This window comes from Arvicanthis niloticus, chromosome 27 (assembly GCF_011762505.2).
Source record: "Arvicanthis niloticus isolate mArvNil1 chromosome 27, mArvNil1.pat.X, whole genome shotgun sequence".
Taxonomy (NCBI): Eukaryota; Metazoa; Chordata; class Mammalia; order Rodentia; family Muridae; genus Arvicanthis; species Arvicanthis niloticus.
Window position 1 is genome coordinate 765,723 of NC_133435.1, and position 21,798 is coordinate 787,520.

Genomic DNA, 21,798 nt, shown 5'->3' on the forward strand with positions numbered 1-21,798 from the left:
TGAATTCATTATAAACACAGAGGACATATGAGATATGCATGGAAAAATCTGAGCACGTGTGGTCTTAAAGATGAAATCAGTGATAGAGTGCTTGATTAGAATATACCAAATACTGTGTTTAATTTGTAGAGCATAAACAAAGAAAGAAATTATGGACATATTCCACATTGCTTAATCAAAAGGATTATGTGGGCTAGAAAGATTGTTTAAGGTCAAGAGCGTTTTTTGCTTTTTCTGTGTACTGCAGTTCAGTTCTAAATAGCCTCTTGGAGTAGCTCAAAAATATACATACAACTCCAGAGAATTCAGAACACTTTTTTGACAGTATACATGGTAGAAAGACTGTCAGACAGACACACAAACACACACACAGAGAGAGATAGAGACAGAGAACAATAATAAAATAAATCTTAAAGCAAAAAAAAACTAATAAAAACAGAATCTTGCTTATGAAGAATAAACTTTTGGTCTGTAGAAATGGTTCAGTGATAAGCATTTGTTGCTGTTTTAGAAGATGGGAGTTTTGGTCATAGCACCCACATCAAGTGCCCCACACCTTTCTCTAACACCAGCTCCATAGGATCAGATACCTTCCTCTGGTTCTTATTAGCACTGCATTACATTCACAAAGTCAAAGATGCACATACATAAACATATTTAAAACTAAAATTTTACAGTAAGAATAAAATTTCAATATATAAATGATTAACAGAATTGGCGTTCCAAGTATATAAGTAACTTTCTTAAATTATGAAAAGTATAGGGAACTAGATGAAAATGTTATAACACACTGTACAAAAGAAGCAAAATAAATGACTTATAATATGTAAAAGAAATTGAAACTTTAGAATATGGAGATTTTTAATTAATGCTTGGGTACAATGTACCCATAAACCTGATAAGAGTACACATTGCTTTTTTTAGTTTATTTTTATTGAATATTTTATTTATTTACATTTCAGATGTTATGCCCTTTCCTCATTTCCCCCACCCCCATAAGCCCCCTATCCCATCCCTCCTCTATCTTTTGGCTTTTATACCATTTTAATTTCATGCAAGTATTAAGGTCAGTTCTAGGTTGAGTAACTAGCAATACAATAGATGCAAGTAGTCAAGGAACAAACAAGACAATAAACACCAATAGTCAAAGAAAAAAACAAGGCAGTAAACAGAGTCTCTTGATAGATAATCAGTAACACTTAAATTAACTATTAAAAAGATAATTGATTCAACAATTTAGGCATAATTTGCAACTATCTATAAGTAAAAGGTACACATATAAAGCTATCTTCTATTTCCTCCAGAATATATGTAGTAAAATATTCAAATGGATTTAAACACAAAACCAGAAAAATTAGATATATAATTAATACCAATAGAAAAACGTGTTCGTAATTTTAAAGTCACTATACATTACATTACCCAGAGGCATTGCAAATAAATTGGCCACTATTAAACTCAATACAATTATAGACATGAAATCATAGATCAAAGTTAACAATACACTTAATGCATTCATTAATTAACAAGGTTGGTATCTTAAAAATCATTTCTGTTATCTAAACATGATTTATTTGTTTTGGCTATGAGAGAATTTGAGCCTATTACTTACAGTTTTAGTAAATGTTTGTCAAAGTCAGAACATTAGAGTTGATATCATTATATGTCATAAAGTTTATTACAGATTCATAGGAGTTAGGTGTTATTTATTTCTCTCATTATTGTGGCTAAATAATAAAAATCACTTGAAGTAGGAAGTTTATTTGGGGTTCATTTTTTTAGGGTTTAGTCCAACACAGTGAATATGTATGGCAATAGAGTTCTTCCATATCTACACATAAGTAACCAGGAAAAAGAAGATAGCAGTGGTCAAGGTGCTTTCTCCTATCTATAACTTTACTTAGTCTGAGAGATAAGCCCCTGGGATAGCATGCTGAACCTTCAGGGTGCATGATTAATGTGTATTCCAGGATGGGAAAAAAAGGCATTCTTGTCAGACTCAATCATGTTTATAAAATTAAAAAGGGGGAGATGCAGAGAGCTTTTGGGGCTGCTTGGCAGGAATCTGACATTGGCCAAACCCCCCCTCCTCCCCAAAAAAAGATGGCCTTCAGGCACAAATCTGACATTAGGCTAAAACAATGTAATTTCATACAGGAATATAAATCATAGGCTAGAACAAAGAAGTAGGCTTCGGGCATGAGAATGACTTTGGGTTAGGACAGGGAAGGAGGCTCAGATATTTTGGTCATCCTGATAAGACCTTAGAAACATTGATCACAGGAGTGATCACCGGACTCTGTTTATTGCCTTGCTTGTTCTTTGACTATTTGTATTGATTGTCTTGCTTATTCCTTGACTATTTGCATCTAATGTTTTGCTAGTTCCTCAACCTAGAACTGACCTTAATACTTACTTGCATGTAATTAAAATGGTATAAGAGCAAAAAAAAAAAGAGTAATTATTTTTAAAAAAAATCAGGGAAAATGTTTTATGTAATATGATTACTGAACTCAACAATTTATTTGATGGCATAATTAAATGCCTTCACACATTTCAATACCGAGTCATAAAATTGTGATACAGGATACACTAAATATTTTATGAGAAAAACATTTTGTATTTTCAACTGAATATATATGTCTGTAATATTTTGTTTCTAAATTTAATACTAAGTATTCATTTTAGAGGTCTCAAAATAATACCTTATTCTGTAAAATCAGAAGGTGTAACCTCTATAAAACATGAATATAAAAAAATCAATATGCAGTATCCACAGGTTTGTCCTAGTATTCCAAAATGTAGTCAAGTGGACAATAAAATGTGTACAAGGAAGTGTTGGAATGTATTATTACACCCAGTGTAAATCAATCTCAATGAATCAATCAACAAATACTAATAATGTCAAAATATACCAACACAATTACTTTCCCCTTCATAAGCATGCTTCCTAACTTCTTGTATCTTCTATATTTTTATACTATAATAAAAGATATAATTTACATTTGAGAACTCATAGTTAATTTTATCTTCTTCAGGTATTAGAAGATGAAATTTCTCATTTTTCATGTAAGTAATAACCAATTCTCATATTAGAAACACAAATGTTAGTTGGGACAGGTTTTCTTCAGGAATATAGTCTCAGTTGGATTTCCTATGTTCCAGTAAATAGTCCCACACTCATGGATAGTCTTGAAACACCTAATATATTCAGTAGCTTTTTACAAGGAAAAGGAGAACATGAAGTTGAAAAGAGTAGGAAAGCAAATTCATGAAGTACTGTGAGTAGTTTTAGCACATGGGTATAAAATTCTTGAGTTATATTTTAATTTCTTAATATGCATTAATGAATTTCAAATGTCTCACAGTAATTTCAAAGTGTTTTGTTTATCAGCTAATTACTTGCTAATAAGATGAAATGAGTGAAATCCTTATTAATGATTAATAATTAATTTTGTAGCAGTGATTCTTTCAGAGATTGTCCATGTCTACTACTTTCTCTCATAGTAGACCTAGGTCCAAGAGAGTGATTGGAGTTTCCCATGACCAAGAAAAAGGATACACACACACAGACACACACACACAGACACAAACACACACACAGCTAAATTAAAACTCTTCATCACAGCCCCTTTCTTGGGACTTGAAAAAAATTGAAATTCTTTTTTTTTATTTTATTTATTTATTTTTTATTGGATATTTTATTTACATTTCAGATGCCATCCCCTTTCCCTATCTCCCCCCTAGCAAACCCCTATCCCATGCCCTCTTTTTCTTTTTGCTTTTATACACTTTTTAAAAATGTTAATCAAAGGCTTTATAAGTTTGGTAATGCTCAATCAGAAGTGTAACCCAATACCCAACCTAGATATGTCAACTATCTTTGACTTGTGGAGACATGTGAACATCTGCCTCAATATCCCCCACTGTCTTTCTCTCTCTTTCTCTCATCACCAAGCTTCTCCTCTCCTTCTTCTCTTCCTCTCCTTACTTCTTCTCTTCCTCTCGGTACTCCTCCCACCTTAGCTCCTCCTACATATCACCCTTCCTGTTAAAATAAAACTTTTCTTTCAAAATTCAATTAGAGCATAATTATGCCAATTTGTACCAGTGAGGTACAAGATAGTCGTAATACCCAGTCCATCATTTTGTTGACTAACCAGAACCTCTGTCATCTCTCCTAACTAAAACACCTAGTTCTGGACCTGGCTTTTTACTTGGCTTTAGAATGAATGTCAGCTGATAACCATCCACTCAAATCTTTTCTCTCGAGGTAAATAGCCAGGAGGTAAATATATAGTCAAATATGAGACTATAAGTTTTCAACCCTGTCAGAAATCCAGAATGGCTGAGTTAACTAAAATTTTGGGAAGCACAAAGCATAGCTTCTAAAACTTAGCCAATTTATAGAGACCGCTGAACACCTGGACACTCCCTATACTACAAAACATTCATAACATCAGAAGTTCACAGAATTGACGTTACAAACATTTCTGTATTAATGTTCATTTTGATTAGAGACCTGTTTGCTCCTGACAGCTTCCTGTATTGGATTCTAAGAAGAAATTGAGCATCTTTGGATTTACTCCAGTTGTGGTGAGACAGCCACTAGGCAAGAATTGTCTCTTTCCATCTACAGACAAATTATTGTCCAGAAAAGGACACACTTACAGAATAGTCGACTGATTATATCTGCCTAGACAGAGTAATCAGCCCTTAATAATTCTGTATCACTAAGGTCTATCAGATGATCCTGGGCCAGAAGGCTGAAAAATTGAAATTCTACATCAATATTTGAACCTATGTGGCAATGAAGGCTGAAGCAATGGCTTAGTGGTTAAGAGTACTTGATTCTTTTCTAGAAGTTATTTTCCCAGCACTGTGGCTGAGCAGCATACAACCACCAGTTTCTGCTCAACAGGATTTAAAACACTCTGCTGGCCACAATAATCACAATAGTTATTTGCACACATGTGGCATACATATGTATGTGCAGACAAATGCACATATATGCATGTATACATGTTACTAAAAGCAAAATCATAATGGGCTAGAAAAATTGTTCACTTGTAAAACCAGTGTCTGATCCACTAGAAGACCACGATTCCCACCTCCTACTTGGAGCTTACTAACCATTTTCAGTTTGTGGTACAAGTCTATGACACCCTCTTCTGGCTTATATAGTAAATAGACATATTCACAGTATTTTTACATATATATAGGTAAAACACCAAAAATAAATAAAATGAAGTAGAATTATATTAAAAAGAATTTCTGTTCCCAAATTTAAGGAAATAAAACCAAAGCAAGAAAGATGAAAAACCAAGTTAAGTTCAGTGAGTCATTATGTTAGAAGAAATAGGCATTTTATCAACAGAAATGTTATAACTTTCACATACTATAATCACCCAAGCCCATGGTACATCACACATCACAGAAGAGAAGCTCTCTTACCAATAACTTTCTTCAGGGCATCCTTCATATCCCTGTTCCTCAAAGTATAGACACAAAGATTCATCATTGGAGGAACTATTGAATACATCACTGAAGCCACAGCAATCTTCTTTGTTGAATCAATTACATTTGAGGTAATATATACACCAAATCCTGTTCTATAGAACAAGGAAACGACTAATAAATGAGACAATAAAGGTTTTGTACTTTCTTTCTAATGATTGCATTTTTAATACTGTAAACACAATGTGGATATATGAAAAAATTATTCCATAGAGAGAAACACCAGCAAAAATAGAAGCTGTTACAAATATCAGGATGTTGTTGCTGAGGCTGTCAGAACAGGCAAGCTTGATGATTTGTGCAATTTCACAGAAGTAGAAGATTTCCATGTCTATGTAGAAGGACAAGTGCAGCACCATGAAATTATGCAGCAGACCATTGAAGAACAGAGAGATAAGAACCAGAATAGCACAGAAGCAGGGGGTCATGAGGACTGTGTACCTTAGTGGATAACAAATGGCTATGTAGCAGTCATAGCCATTATTTCAAGGAGAAAACACTCAAATATAGTACAAACTACAACAAAGCAGGCCTGACTGAGGCAGCTTGAATAAGTGATCCTCTGATTTTGTGTTTGTATATTCACCAACATTTTTGGGACTGTGATACTGATTAAATACATGTCATTAAAAGACAGATGACAGAGATAGAAGTACATGGGTGTGTGAAGATGGGAGTCAAAATTAATGGCCAAAATTATAAGAAGATTTCCAAAAATGGTGATCAAGTATATGCATAAAAAAGACCAAAGATGAAGGGCTGCAGCTCTGTATCATCTGTGAGTCCATGTAAAAATGTATTCAAAACAATTGATTTGTTTTCAACTTCCATGATACAAGTGAATCTTAAGGAAAGGAGGCAAGAAGTTATTGAAGTACAGGAATGGCGAATAACACAGTAAAATTATATTTGTTAGAAAACAATCCTCTTTCCAATTTAGCCCTCTATTTCTAATTAGAATCAAATGTGAGGAAATTAGTTTGAAGGCAACACCATCTAATTTGTTCTACCTAGCTATGGCTTTCTAGTAATTAATATCCATAGTAAACTTCCTTTTACCATTCTACTATCAGCACAAGAATTATTACACAAGCCTGAAAAAATACTAAAAGTCATTGTATTTGACAAAGAGGCTAAAAATTCCTCCTTCATTTCTGAAAATTAATCATGTGGTCTGTATCTCTTTTCTATGCTTCTGAATGATGTAAATATCTCACCCATATGTTGTAAATAGAAAAAAAAATCTCTCTTAGAAATGCAAACAGACTACAGGAAAGATGAGGCTCCTAGTGAAAGATGAATTATATCTGAACTGCATCCAGGATCTTTCAAGGTTTTTAAATGTTGTTGAGTAGGTCACAAGCTGAATGCTTTATCTCTTAATCTCAGGAGGATTGATGTTTGAAGCTCCTCACTAGAACAAGTACATGAGTATTAGTTTAAACTCATGAGTTCATATCCTTAAAGACCAATACTAACAATAGTAGAGAGTCTTGAATAGTTGATTCTCTTATGCTAGAGACCAGTTGAACACAACTGAGTTTCCTCACAAAATTCATATAATTGCATAGACTGTTTTTATAAACTTCATACATCCTTTTTAAAGTTCTTTAAAACTACAGTTCATTATCTTTTCCATGATATCATTTAGCCTGGATCTAATTCCATTTTTATGAATATGTTCTATTTATATGTAAACAATTGTAGCTGTCCATGTTTTCAAATATCATAACAATTCAAACAAGATTATCTTTCCTGTGCATCATCTCTGTTGAATGAATCTAAATTTTTGTTCCTTTTCTGCTGCATATTTCTTGTCTGTTTCTTAAGATCACTGCTGAGAGAAAGACAGCATTAATGTACTATGATGCCACACACTGAATTTATAAAATATTAATTTTAAACATAGTTTGCAATTACTTTTTTATGAAAGAAGACAATGTGTTTAACTTTGTTTACTTTTGCATTTTATATATTTTTTATTTTACTTAAATGTTTTCATTTTGGCTACTGTTTTATTTAAAGCTGGACATTGTAAGGCATGTGATTAACACCCTTAAACAAAACAAACACATCAGCCTTATAACTTATCTCCATAAGCAGGCTTTCTGGAATGGAGGAAAAAAATCAAACATTTCACATTTCAGTCTTGTTCTTATTGAGCTACATTTCTAAGACTTGTGATATGTCTCCCTCCCCTCCCCATCATCTCTCTACCCATTTATGTGTAGAATTTAAAATGTTTCTACTCTAGTAGGTTTCCATATGACACCTCAAATGCCTCTTAGTTTTATATATCACTTCCTGCAATTTCTCACTGATCCCTTCCCTCTACATGATCATTTGATCCTCTGGATCCAGTCCAATCCCTTCCTTCCTCATGTATCCATACCTATTCTATTTTCTTGTTGTAGGGACATTTTTCTATTGCCTTGTCCCTTACTTTATACTATTCCCAGCTTCTTAAAGAATCACCCCAACGGTTTCCATAGTAGCTATTCAGGTTTGTATTCAAAACGGCAGTGAATAAGTGTTCATCTTACTCTACCTCCTGCCCAGCATGAGTGTTCATTCATTTTATTGATCTTGAACTTTCAGTTTGCTCTAGGTGAAATCTAAAAGTAGTTTTGATTAGCGTTTTCCTAATGTCAAACATTGCTGTATTACTCAGCCATTTATGTTTCATCCTTTAAAAAAATCTTCTCTTACTTCTGTAGCACAGTTTTTAAATTATTTTTCATGATGTACAGATTTTTTTACTTCTTTACATATTTTAGATCTCAGAACTATATTAGATGTATGATTGATAAATTTTTTTTTTCCATTCTGTAGCCTGACATGGGGTCTAAATAATGGTGTTCTTTGCCATGCAAAAGCTCTTCAGGTTCATGAGGTCTCATTTATTGTTGGTCTTAGTGCCTGCAATATTAGACTTTTTTGTGTCAAGAGCTTAAGATAATTTCCCCACTTTCTCTATTTATAAAATCAACTGTATTTGGCCTTATGTTGAAGTTCTTTATTTATTAGAAGCTAAATTTGTGCAGGAGAATAAATATGTATCCCCCTGCACATGTGGCATCCAGTATGGCCAGCACAATTTGTTGAATATGCTATGTTTATACAATATGAATTATTGGATTTTTTTCAAAAATCATAGATATATGTCATTTTATTTGGACCTTAAGTTCTATTTCTCTGATCAAACTGTCTGTTTTTATGGCAATATGATATTGTTTTTATTGTTATACCTCTTAACTATAATTTGAAATCTGGCACACTTATACATTCAGCAGGTTTTTTAAACATTATTATTTAGTTTTGTTTTAATTGTCCTAAATTTGTTTGTGTTTCAATATGAAGCTGAAAATTGTTCTTTCAATTTCTGTAAAATATCATTTTGCATTTTGAAGAGGATTATACTGAATTTATAGATTGGCCAATTTTACTGTATTAATAATACTAATCCATAAGCATTGATGTTTTTTTTTTTTTTACCTTCTCATGTATTTTTAAATTTCTTTTTTCAATGTCTTAAACCTATTACTATACAAGTCTTATACTGGCTTGACTAGAGTTAGCCTAAAATATATGATTTGAGAATATTGTGAAAGATTATTTCTCTTATTTTTTGTCAGTCTGAAATTTGTGCACAGAAATGCTCATGATATAGTCTGATACTTTTTAGAAAGTGATTGTTAACTGCATAAGAATCTTAGTGTTGCTTATATATAAAAGCATAACATAGTTTGGCTTCTTTCCTATTTATAACCCTTTTAGGTCATTACATTATCTTATACTTTTAGCAAAGAATTCCAGTACCACTTTGAAAAAGTATAGGAAAAGTACACATCATGTCTTACTCTTGATTTTAGCAGAAATGCTCAGACTTTCTCTATATTTATGCTTATATTATTTGTAAGTTTATTTTTTAAGTATTTAATTATGTTGAGGTATATCATCTGTCTCACTATTTGTTTCAAAATGTTTATTTTAAATGGATATAGAATTTTGCTAAAGTTACTTCTTCCTTTAATAAGATTATCATGTGGTTTCTGTCCCTTTGTTTATTTAGTAGATAATGTTTATTGCTTTCTGGGTATAAGAAATACATAGGTCATCCATTTCCCTACACCCTACATTTTTGTGTTTATAACCCCTGTGTTAAAAAGTAAAAATTATGATTTGATAATTTTTAAAAAAGGAAAAAAATTTAAAAACAAAAAACAAAAAAGAAATACATAGGTCATGCTGTGTGAAGTATATGACTTGGTAATGTACCTACATTTCTTAATGAATTTGGTGGCATCATTTGAAAAAGAGTCTAAATGTGTCTCTACAGATCAGACAAATAGGAATGGATACAGATATAGAGAGGCCTTTGAGCTCACGCCACCTCCCTGAAAGGATAGATCCCATCAGTATGAGACCTGGTGGGAGTTGTTAGTGAAACAAGAGATACAATGGGACTTATGGAGAGTAAAAATGTTGAAGGGTAGTAGATTAGGAAAATGACAATGCCTATAGACATTTAGATGTGAGATCAGTGTGTAGAGGGGTTTTGAAAGAAGAGATGAAGGTGTTGGTTGAGAAAGTTGAGGAAGAAATTGAGGAGTTTTTGGTGGGACTGGAGGATTTGATTGTGCCTGTGGTAGGCCCAGATCTGTTATGTCTAAATTAAAGGAAGAGAGAGTTATGAGCCAATGATTATGGTTATCCTTGTAAGGAGCTTTGGTTTCTTCCAGGAGAATTTTTTATCTGTGACAAGAGATACAGAGGGAAGAGATGGAAGTCTTGAATGCAGGGTGCTTCAGATCATTTGCTAGTACATTCGCAACAGTTGTTAGTATCTGTAGAATTTTGAGATCAAATGTGCAATTTTTTGGCCAAAGACACTAATAATCCATAATATAATCAGGCAAGATTGTGTTGCAATAGAAAACAAGATAGCAAGCTAAATGCCATCAGAGATTCCAAGAAAAAAAAGAGGCATGAGAAGACATGCAAGAGAAGTGGAAGCATGTGAGTTAAATCAGAAGTACCCCAGAGTTGGTTAGACAAAGATTTCTGAGAAGTTGACAGAAAAGAAATCCCAGGATTAGGGCAAAAACTGGATTGAAAAATCTTTCTCTCCAAGTCCAGTAACTGAGGGGCTGGCAGCAAACTTGCTAGAAGGAAATCACCATTGTATATGGACACCAGAAGGTAGGGTTTGCAGATCCAAAGATGCAAAAAGACGGAACAATTAGATACAGTGAGACTTGGGGATGAGTGCTGTAGTACAGATACCCAGTCAGCTGTATGTAAGAAGATAGCCTGGTATATTAGCATGACTTTGTGGAAAAATAGAACACACCCAAACATCTCTGTTGAAAATGTACCTAGGAAGCTCTCTAAGAAATTCACTTGGATTGCTCTGTCATGGCTCTTACACAAATAGATGAAAGGAGACAAGTGGATAGAGTATATGAAAAGAAATTTGTGAAGAAATGGACTCTAAAACTGAAAGTCATCTATGGTGGGTGAAAAAGGCCAAAACAGGCAAATGATTCATACCACAAGATGAATGAATTGGAAGTTAAGGATTCAGTTAAAATGATCAAATGAAGAAAGGAGAACTTAAGGATCTCTCCCAGATCTCAGCACAAATTTAAATTGGAGCAACAAAAACACTACTGAACACAGAAAAACTTCATAGAAAATAAATAGAAGATTTCAGCAAAATGTATCAGGCCAATTCAAATGGTAGAGGACAGTGTCAATCTAGAAAAGTGTCTTATATATAGGGCAAAAGGGGGAGTCGCCCACTCAAATACTGAAATAGCAAGGTGGGATACCATGGGTACGCTGAAGATGCATCAGTTGTGAACAAAAGAGTTCAAGTGCCAACTGTCACAGTTAGAGAATGTTAAGTGTGACTGCTGCAAACTGGTTTGCTCATTCAACCAATAAATACTTTGTAAAACGTTCTTTTTGAGAACCATCACCCTGAAACATTGCCATCAGCACTGCCATAATAGTCTACCTGTCTTGGAAACCTAACAATGAGGATGCCAAAATGTTTGAGTTATTTCATTACGCAGACATTCAGAAGAATGTGGTGCAAAAGAGTCTGATGTTCCTATTTTCTGAGTCATCTTGGGCACCCCAAGCTGTCCTTAGCAGTCTTCAATTCCTAGCCAACCTCCATTATCCTGTAATCTATCCACCCACCTTCATCAGACCTGTGGATCACAAACCATACATGTTAGATTCCCTGTCCCTAACTATTTTCTTTGCCTGCTGAGTCCTCTGAGCTACCTCAAGCTTCTAGGAACAGTCTTCTATGCCCAGCTGACCTCCATTTCCTGCCAACTTTCCACCCAGCTTTATCAGACCTACAGATCCTAAACCACACAGGTTAGAGTATCTTCTTTGACTTATCTTCTCTATCCACTGAGTTCTCTGGGGCACCCTAAACTGCCAGAGCAGTATGTTATCCCTTCTGTATCCCATTTTTTTCCATTACTTCTCTGCCTACCTTCATCAGACCTGCTGACCCAAAGACATACAGCCCAATAATGCCTGACAGAAGCCCGTTATACCAGGATCATCAAGGTTAAGCCCCCTCCCAATACTTACACAACAGAAACATCCAGAAACCGAGCTATCCATGTGGCTACTAGCTGTAGAAAGAATACAGTCAACAAAATCCAGGGCAATATGACAATTTCAGAGCATAGTTACACTACTACTGAAACCCCTGGTTATCCTAACACAACTAAAATTCAAGTAAATGACCTTAAACCCAATAATATAGAGTTGATAGAGGCCTTCAAAGAAGAAAGGAATAAATCCTTTTAAGAAATACAGGAAATACAATCAAACACGTACAGGTGTTTAAATAGGAAAGAAATAAATCTCTTTAAGAAATACAGGAAAAGACAATTAAATAGGTGAAAGAAATAAACAAAACTGTTCAAGACCTGAAAATGGAAATAGAAGCAATAATGTAAACATAAACTGAATGAATCCTGGCGATGGCAAACCTACCAAAGAGAACAGGAACAAACAATGGAGAAGAGAATTCTGGCATAAGTGATAGAATAAAGGCATTGATACATCAGTCAAAGAAAATGATATTCTAAAAAAGTTTCTGCCACAAACCATCCAGGAAATCTGGGATACCATGAAAAGACTTAACATAAGAATAATAGGAATAGAAGAAAGTATTAAGCAACAGCTCCAAGGCCCAGAAAATATTCTCAACAAAACCATAGAAGAAAACTTTTACAACCTAAAGAATGAGATGCCTATAAAGATACAAGAAGCTTACAGAACACCAATTAGGTTGGACTAAAAGAACATTCTCCTCAACATAATAATAGAAACATAAAATCTACAGAAAAAAAGAAAGAATATTAAAAGAAGCAAGGGGAAAGATCAATCAGAATTACACCCAACCTCCATCAGAGACTCTAAAAGCTAGATGGGCCTGGACAGATATATTACAACCTTCAAAAAAAACCTATGACAACAATCATATACTATATAGCAACTATTATACCAAGCAAAACTCTCAATCATCATGAATGGGGAAAACAAAATATTTCAATAAAAATCCAAAAATAATAAAATATCTATTTATAAATCCAGTGCTACAGAAATTACTAAACAAACTAACAAAAGAAACTCTGATACAAAAAAGATAACTATATTTAGGAGGGAAAAGTAGAAAATAAGTAATACCATACCAGCAAAAACAAGAGAAGCACACACAAACAGATGGACACACTAACATCACAAACATCAAAAAACATATTAAACAACTTCCAGTCATTAATACCTCTCAATATCAGTGGACTCAATTCTCTACTAAAAAGACACAGGCTAACAGAATGCATGTGAAACAGGATCTTTCTCTCTGCTACATAAAGAAACACACCTGAGCAAGAAAGGTAGAAATTACTTTAGAGGAAGAGCTGTAAAATGTTTGTCAAGCAAATGGACTCAAGAAGCAAGCTGGAGTAGCCATTCTAATTTCTAATAAATTAACCTTTCAATTAAAATTAGTGAAAAGAAACAGGGAAGGACAATTTATACTCATCAAGTGAAAAAAAATAACCAAAAATGATATTTCAATTCTGAACAAAACTCAAGGGCACACATATTTGTAAAACAAACATTGCCAAAGCTTAAATTATACAGTTAACTTAACACATTAATAGTAGACTTCAACACCCCACACTCACCAATTGACAGGTCATCCAGACAGAAACTAAACACAGAAATAATGAAATTAACAGACATTATGAACCAAAAGGACTTAACAGAAATCTATGGAATATTTCACTAAAACAAAAGAGTATGACTTCTTCACAGCACAACATAAATCCTTTTCCAAAATTTGACCATATAACTGGTCACAAGGCAAGCTTCAAAAGATATGAAAAATAAAATAATGCCTTGTATCATACCCTGGATTAAACCTGGACTGCCAGAACAACAGAAACACCAGAAGCTTACACACTCATGGAAATTGAAGAACTCTCTCCTTAGTGACTTCTGAGTAAGAAAAGAAATAAAGAAAGAACTTAAAAACATTTTAGAATTCAATAAAAATGAAGGCACAACATACTCAGAGTTATGGGACATAATGAAAGTAGAGCTAAGATCTTAAAGTTCATAATATTAAGTACCCCCATGAAGAAATTAGAAACTTCTCCTACCAGCAATTTCAAAGTACACCTGAAAGCTCTAGAAAATAGAAGCAAGCCCACTGAAGAGGAGTAGAAGTCAGGAAACAATCAAAATCAAGGCTGAAATCAATCAGTTAGAAATAAAGAAAATAATATACAGAATCAACTAAACCAAAAGATGGTTCTCTGAGAAAATTAACAAGACAGACAAACCCTTAGCAAAACTAACCAAAACACAAAGAAATAGTATCCATATAAACAAAATCATAAATGAAAAGAGAGACAGGACAACAGATAATTGGACAATTCAGAGAATAATTAGATCTTACTTCAAAATCCTGTACTCCACAAAATTGGAAAATGAAATTAAATAGATAGTTTTCTAGACAGACACTACTTAACAAAGTTAAATCAAGATCAGATAAACTATTTAAATAGCCCTATAACCCCTAAGCAAATAGAGTCATTAAAAGTCTCTCAACCAAAATACCTGGGGCCAAATCATTTTAGTGTAGAATTCTACCAGACTTTTAAAGAAGAGCTACTCCCACACTAAATGCAGGAACACATCAAAAGCATCATCCACTGTGATCATCTAGGCATCATCCCAGGAATTCAGGTATGGCTCAATATACAAAAATCTGTCAACATAATCCATGATATAAACACAATGAATGAAAAAAATAACATGATCATCATATTAATAATGAAAAAGTCATTGACAAAATTCAACACCCCTTCATATTAACAGCAATTTACAGCAAACCAATAGCCAATATCAAACTAAATGGAGAAAAACTCAAATCATTTACATTAAAGTCAAAGACAAGACAAAGCTGTCCACTCTTTTCCTATCTATTCAATATGGTACTTGAAATTCTAGGCAAAGCAATAAGAAAACAAGGGAAGATCAAGTGGGTATAAACTGAAAAGAAAGAAGCCATATTGTTATTTGTGGATGATATGATAGTATGTGTGACTGACGCCAAAAATTCTACCAGAGAAATACAACTGATAAACACTTTCAGCAAAATGCTTGGAAACATTTTAACTCAAAGAAATCAGTACCTCTCCTTTATACACATGATAAATGGACCAAGAAAGAAAGTAGGGAAACAACAACCTTTACAATGGCCATGAATAATATAAAATAACTTTATATAATTCTAACCAAGCAAGCAAAAGAGCTAGATGACTAGAACTTCAAGTCACTGAAGAAAGAAATTGAGGAAGATATCAGAAGATGGAAAGATCCCCCATCTTCATGGATCAGCAGAAATAACATAGTGAAAATTGCCATCTTACCAAGAATGATTTAAATATACAATGCAATTCCCCTCAAAATTGCAACATAATTCAGACCTTGATAGAGAAATTTTCAACTTCATATGGAAAACTGAAAACCTGAGGATAGCTAAAATAATCCTGAACAATAAAAAAACCTCAAGAGGTATTAGTATCTCTGAAGTCATGTTGCACTATAGAGCAAGGGTAATAAAAACTGCATGGTATTGGCATAGAACAGACAGGTTGGTCAGTGGATTGCGTCAAGGACACTGAAATAAACCCACACACCTATGGACACTTCATTTTCACACACACACAAAAAAGGAAAACTAGACAATGGAAAAAAGAAAATGTCTCTGCCAAATGGTGCTGGTCTAACTTGATGTTTGTATATAGAAGAAGGCAAGAGATCCATATGTATCATTGTACATAAATGTCGAGTCCAAATGGATCAAAAACCTCAACCTAAAACCAGATAGACTAAATCTGATAGAACAGAAAGTGGATTAGCCTTGAAGTTATTGGTACAGGAGACAACTTCGTAAACATAACAGCAATGGCTCAAGCTCTAAGATCAACAGTTGATAAATAGGACACTATGAAAGTGAAAAACTTCTGTAAGGCAAAAGACACTGTTAAAAAACAAAACAGCAGCCTAGAGATTGGAAAAAGATTTTTACCAGCCTTGCATCTGACAGAAGGCTAATATCCAAGTTTTATGAAGAACTCAAGAAGTAACTCAGTTAAAGATAATTTGGGTGTCCATAGTCATCAAGGAAATTAAAATCTACACAACTCTTAGATTTTTACCTGATTGAATGGCTAAGAATAAAAAAAAAAAACAAAAACAACAACAAAAAAAAAAAAACTCAAGTGATAGCATATGCTCACAAAGAAGTGGAGCAAGGAGACCATTTCTTCATTGTTTGTGGGAGAGTAAACTTGAAAAACCACTTTGGAAATCAATTGTACTATGTCTCAGAAAACTGGCAATAGGTCTACCTCAAGAGCCAGCTATACCATTCCCAGGCATATGCCCAAAAGATGCTCTACCATCCCACAAAGGCACTTGCACAACTAGGTTCACAGCAACTTTGTTCATATTAATCAGAAAGTGGAAATAACCAAGATGTCCCTCAAGTAAAGAACAAATTTTTAAAAATACTATTAATTAGGTGAAATACTATTTACCTGTTAAAAACAAAGACATTATAAATTTGGCAGACAAGTGGATGGATCTTGAGAATATCATCCTGAGAGAAACCAGACTCAAAATGGCAAGCATAGTATGGATTCATTAATAAGAAGTTATAAGTAATAATATACAGGATATCCATATTACATTCCACAGACCCAAAGAGACCCAAAGCTAAAAGAAGGATGGTACAAGAGAGGATGCTTGTATCTCACTTAAAATGGCTTATTAAATGGTCATAGAACACAGACGGAGGGAGGGAACCAGGTAGGAGTGGAGATGGTAGGGGAATGGTAGGGTTCAGGATCAGGTATGGGGAGGGACAAGAAAGATGGCCACATGGCCATGAGAATTGCAACTGAGAGTGCTGGAGAGGAGGAAGGTAACTTTAGGATATGACAAAGACCTGGGATAATAGAGGCATGCAAGAATTGTTGGAGGTGACTTTAGCAGTGCCTCACAGCATTGAAAATATAGATCCTGAAGAGGCCATGGCTTGTAGCCAGGCAGGAACATGAGTGGAGTGATAGGGAAAGAAACACACTCACAAAGTCTTGGAAACAAATTTTATCCTCTCTAAAAAAAAATGTTGGGATGGGGGATGGAGGGAATGTTGGGATGGCCTGAGGCAATGGCCAACTAACAACAAGCCCAGCTTAAGACCCATTCCATGCTCAAGCATCATTCCCAAACACTATTAATATTCTGATATGTTTGCAGGCAGGAGTATAGCATGGCTGTCTTCTGAGAGGCTCTACCTAGCAGGTGACTCAGACAAATGCAAACACCCACAGCAAAACAGTGTAAGCAGCGTAGAGACTCTTATGGAAGAATGGGGAAAAGAATACAGGCCCTGAACAGGTTAGGAACACCACAGGAAGACCAACAGAGTCAACTAACCTGGATTCATGGAGCTCTCAGAGACTGAATGACCAACAAAAGAGCACAAACAGGCTGGAATTAGGCCTCCCTGCTTATAGGTAGCAGATTGCTACACTGTCTTCATGTGGATCCCAACCAACTGGAGCTCAAAACCTGTTGCCTCTCTGTGTTATATGGTTTTCTAGCTGGGCTGCTTTGTCTTGCTTCAGTGAGAGAGGATGTGCCTACCCTTCAGAAATTTGATGTTCAATGTGGAAGACTACCAAAGGGAGGGGTTCTACCCTCTCAGAAGAAGGAGGGTAGTTGTGGAGAGTGATCGGGATGTAAAGTGAATGAATAATCAAAGTAATAAAAGTAACTTATATTCAGGTTATGAAACAACTACATTTCCTTAGCTTACTTAAGAAATTATAGTCAAAAATAAATGATGTATCATAGAGGAAATATTACCCTACTGATGAGTTTCTTCAAGGCTTCTTTCATATCTCTGTTCCTCAGACTATAGATAAAGGGATTCATCATTTGAGGGACTACTGAATACAGCACTGAAGCCACAGCACTCTTCCTGGATGATTCTGTAATTGTTGAGCTGATGTAGACCCCAAAACCAGTTCCATAAAATAAAAAAACAACTGACAGGTGAGACCCACAGGTGGAAAATGCTTTATATCTTCCTTCTGATGATGACATTCTCAAGACAGTGGTTGCAATTTGTCTATAAGACAAAATGATGCCAGAGAGAGGAACACCACCAAATATGCAAGATGAAATGTATATGAGTATGTTATCAATAAGAGTGTTGGAACAGGCAAGTTTAGTAATCTGTGTAAGTTCACAGAAGAAATGTGGGATTATAAGCTCTGTGCAGAAGGACAAATGTAATACCATTAAACCGTTGACCAGGGCATTTGCCATGCTCCCTATTATAGAAAATGCTACCATTAGGATACAAAGACAGGGGTTCATTATGATCCTATACCTAAGTGGATGGCAAATAGCAACATAGCGGTCATAGGCCATTGCTGCAAGAAGACAATTCTCCATGCCAACAGCCATCAAGACAAAGAAGACCTGAGATAGACATCCTCCATAAGTGATGTTCTGGTTTTCTGTTTGTATATTTACCAGCATCTTTGGAATTGTGCATGTGACTAAAATTATGTCATTAAAAGAAAGACCAGAGAGAAAGAAGTACATGGGAGTGTGGAGATGGGAGTCAGAGCTTGTGGCCAGAATTATCAGCAGGTTTCCTAGGATTGTTACAAGGTACATGGAAAGAAATAGACTGAAGATGGTAAGTTGCAGCTTGGTATCATCTGTGAGTCCCAGGAGAATGAATCCTGACACAACAGTTTGGTTTACAGATTTCATGTTCATGGTGAATCTGATGGAAAACATGGAGTGGAAAAAGAAAAAACAATATGAACATTAGCAATATCACAATATTATTAGACAGCTACCTCTCTAGACATCATGATTTTGGCCTTTAATCTCCAAAACCAAAAAACTATCAATTTCTTACATTAAGTATCCAATTTAGTAGTCTGTAGCATTTATTATAGTTCCCAAATTGTTGGCCAAACATGAGTACAAGAATATAATTAAAATCAGGCAGAGAGATGGTTCATTGTTGTAATTACATGTAACACAAGCATAGGGACTAATATTCTAACAATCAGAAGTGCCATCTTGGGCATATATGTCCATCTGTAATCCCAGCCTAAGAAGACAAGACAGGAAAACCCAGAGCAAGGTATCTACCAAGATTAGCCATATTGAACTCTGAGATTAAGAGGTCCTGCCTCAATGTATAAGGTAGTGAACCATTGAAAATGGTTCTTGGCATAAACATTAGACTTCTACATGCACATGCTTTTGTATTCACATGCATAAGACACACACACACACACACACACACTAGGAGCAAAAGGGACAGAGAAACAGGGAGAGAAAGAGAGAGAGAAAAACAATTTACTGGGACTAGAAATATGTCTCATCTCACTTGGCAAAATAATTGCTCTACCAACCATGAAGACATAATGTTGATACTAAGAATGCATTTTAAAAATAAAGATATACATGTAATGTTTTTACTAGAAAGGAAAAGGGAGGGTCAGATCTTGGCATCTTACTTGCCATCCAGTTTAGCTAAATTACTAATTTCAGGCCAGCAACAAACTCTTGTTTCAAAAACCAAAGTGAAGTGATTAGAGAGACAATCTAAATGTTAAGAGTGCATATATCTCAGCAGAATATAAAAGTTTAGTTTTCAGTACTCATGCCATGTCACTTCCAACATGATAAAACCCCAACTCAACTATATCTGGCTTCAGGGAACCCTTACAATCACATGTACACACACACACACACACACACACACACACACACACACACGCATGCACAGTGAGAGAAAGAAACAGAGACAGAGATACAGAGAAATTTATATGCTTATAACTACAGATAAAAATAAACCTTAAAAACTGTTCTGAAAAGTGGATATTTAACCTCAATGTTCATGTATACAAGCAACATAAAATACACATACACACATACAGAAGGGGGGGGGAGAAAGAGGAGAGAGAATGTAGTAAGGAGAAATTTTTACATTCTCTTCTATAGACATTAAAATACTCCTTCAGGGAGAAAGAAGGAGAGGGTCACGAGGCTAAAATGCCACTGTTAGAGGAGACACTGATTACCAGAGCTGCCTAAAGGAAGATGAGCTTGCCAGAGATGGGTGTCTTTACAGACTGTGGAGCCAGCAAGCCATACAGACAGCACTTCCATGGATGCAGATTTTCTAAATTATCATCAGTATAGAGATTAGCCTTTGGTGATACACCTGATATGAGTATCCCTGCTTCATAACTCAACATCTATAGTTATTTAATTAACTTAAATAAACACACATTATACTTTGATGGGGTTATTAATTTTGTCTGTTGTAGGTTTCCCTGTCTAAGTGGGTTTTTTGTGTGTCTTTGTAGGAAACTTCACACAAGTGTCATCATGTTTGAGAAGGGGCAAATCTCTTCTCAGAAAGAAATAGGATGCGTTCTTGGTGAAATGATTAGAGGAGCTCAGTTAGAGCAAGTAGGATAACAGTACATACACATGATGACAGGCCACTGACAGAAGAAGCATGAGAGTATGGAGAGTATTGTTTCTCCTCAGCTTCATGAAATCTTATAGCATTAACTCCCACAATGATTTCAAGTAAAATCATCCATTCTAATTGCCACAGCATTTTCAAAAATATACATATCTTCAAGAGGAACGATGTCAGAATCTTACCTGGATATTGAGACTGGATGACTTTTCTCAGGAAATTCAAACAAAATATCAGAGGCAGGAGAAACTTTTGTGGGAGGAAAATCTGGCATTGATTCCTGGAATGGACAGGAATGTTAAGTTGGGTCTTAGCCTGAATCATGCAGTCTTTCAACTCAGGTAGTTCAATAATCAAAGCTCCTCATTAGAGCAATGATTTTTTTTTTCCTGATGTTCTTCTCCCAGGAGTACAAGTCCTTAAAGACTATCTCTTTAGAACAGAAGAGTCCCTCACAACAGATCCCATGATATTTCAGGCCTAGAATACACGTTTCTATTGTTTTTTTATCTCCCTTGTTTTAGCTCATTCCTGACAAGGTCCTTGAATTAAAACATATAACAAAAACACATATAGAAGCACACCCCATTAAACATAAAAATAAGGATTCTCAGGCTAAGGATCACAACAAGAAGAAAAACAAAATGTATAATAAAAACCACAAAGCATAGCCAGGCGGTGGTGGTGCACGCCTTTAATCCCAGCACTTGGGAGGCAGAAGAAAACTGAAATAACCCATTGTAGCTTATCCAAATTTCATAGATTAAATCTTGAATTCAACAATAGAAACAACAGAAAGCATACAAACTCATGGAAACTGAACCACTGGTTCACACACAACTGGATGAGAGAAGAAATAAATAAGGAAGTTAAATTTTTTCTAGAATTTATTGTAATTGAAGATACAACATACTCAAACTCATGGCACAAAGAAAACCAATGCTAAGAGGAAAGTTCATAGAACTAAGTGCCTGAATAAAGAAATTAGAGGGATATTGTACTAGCAATTTAACAGTACAGCTGAAAGCTTAGAACAAAAAGAAACAAACACACTCAAAAGGAGTAGATGGATAGAAATAATCAAACTCAGGACTGAAATCAATAAATTTCAAACAAAGGGAATAATATAAAAA

The 21,798-nt window shown here is 34.8% G+C and overlaps 1 protein-coding gene and 1 pseudogene across 1 annotated transcript; both read right to left on the reverse strand.

The window, feature by feature from the left end:
• Positions 1-5,424: 5,424 nt before the first annotated feature.
• Positions 5,425-6,660, reverse strand: LOC143439553 (olfactory receptor 7G2-like; annotated as a pseudogene).
• A 10,159-nt stretch (positions 6,661-16,819) lies between these two features.
• LOC143439554 (olfactory receptor 7G2-like) lies at positions 16,820-20,987 on the reverse strand. The gene is made up of 2 exons (XM_076925911.1): positions 20,851-20,987; positions 16,820-18,940 (listed from the first exon to the last, which is right to left on the reverse strand). Exons 1-2 carry the CDS (start codon positions 20,937-20,939, stop codon positions 17,989-17,991), a joined length of 1,041 nt encoding a protein of 346 aa, XP_076782026.1. The 5' UTR covers positions 20,940-20,987; the 3' UTR covers positions 16,820-17,988.
• Positions 20,988-21,798: the final 811 nt, after the last annotated feature.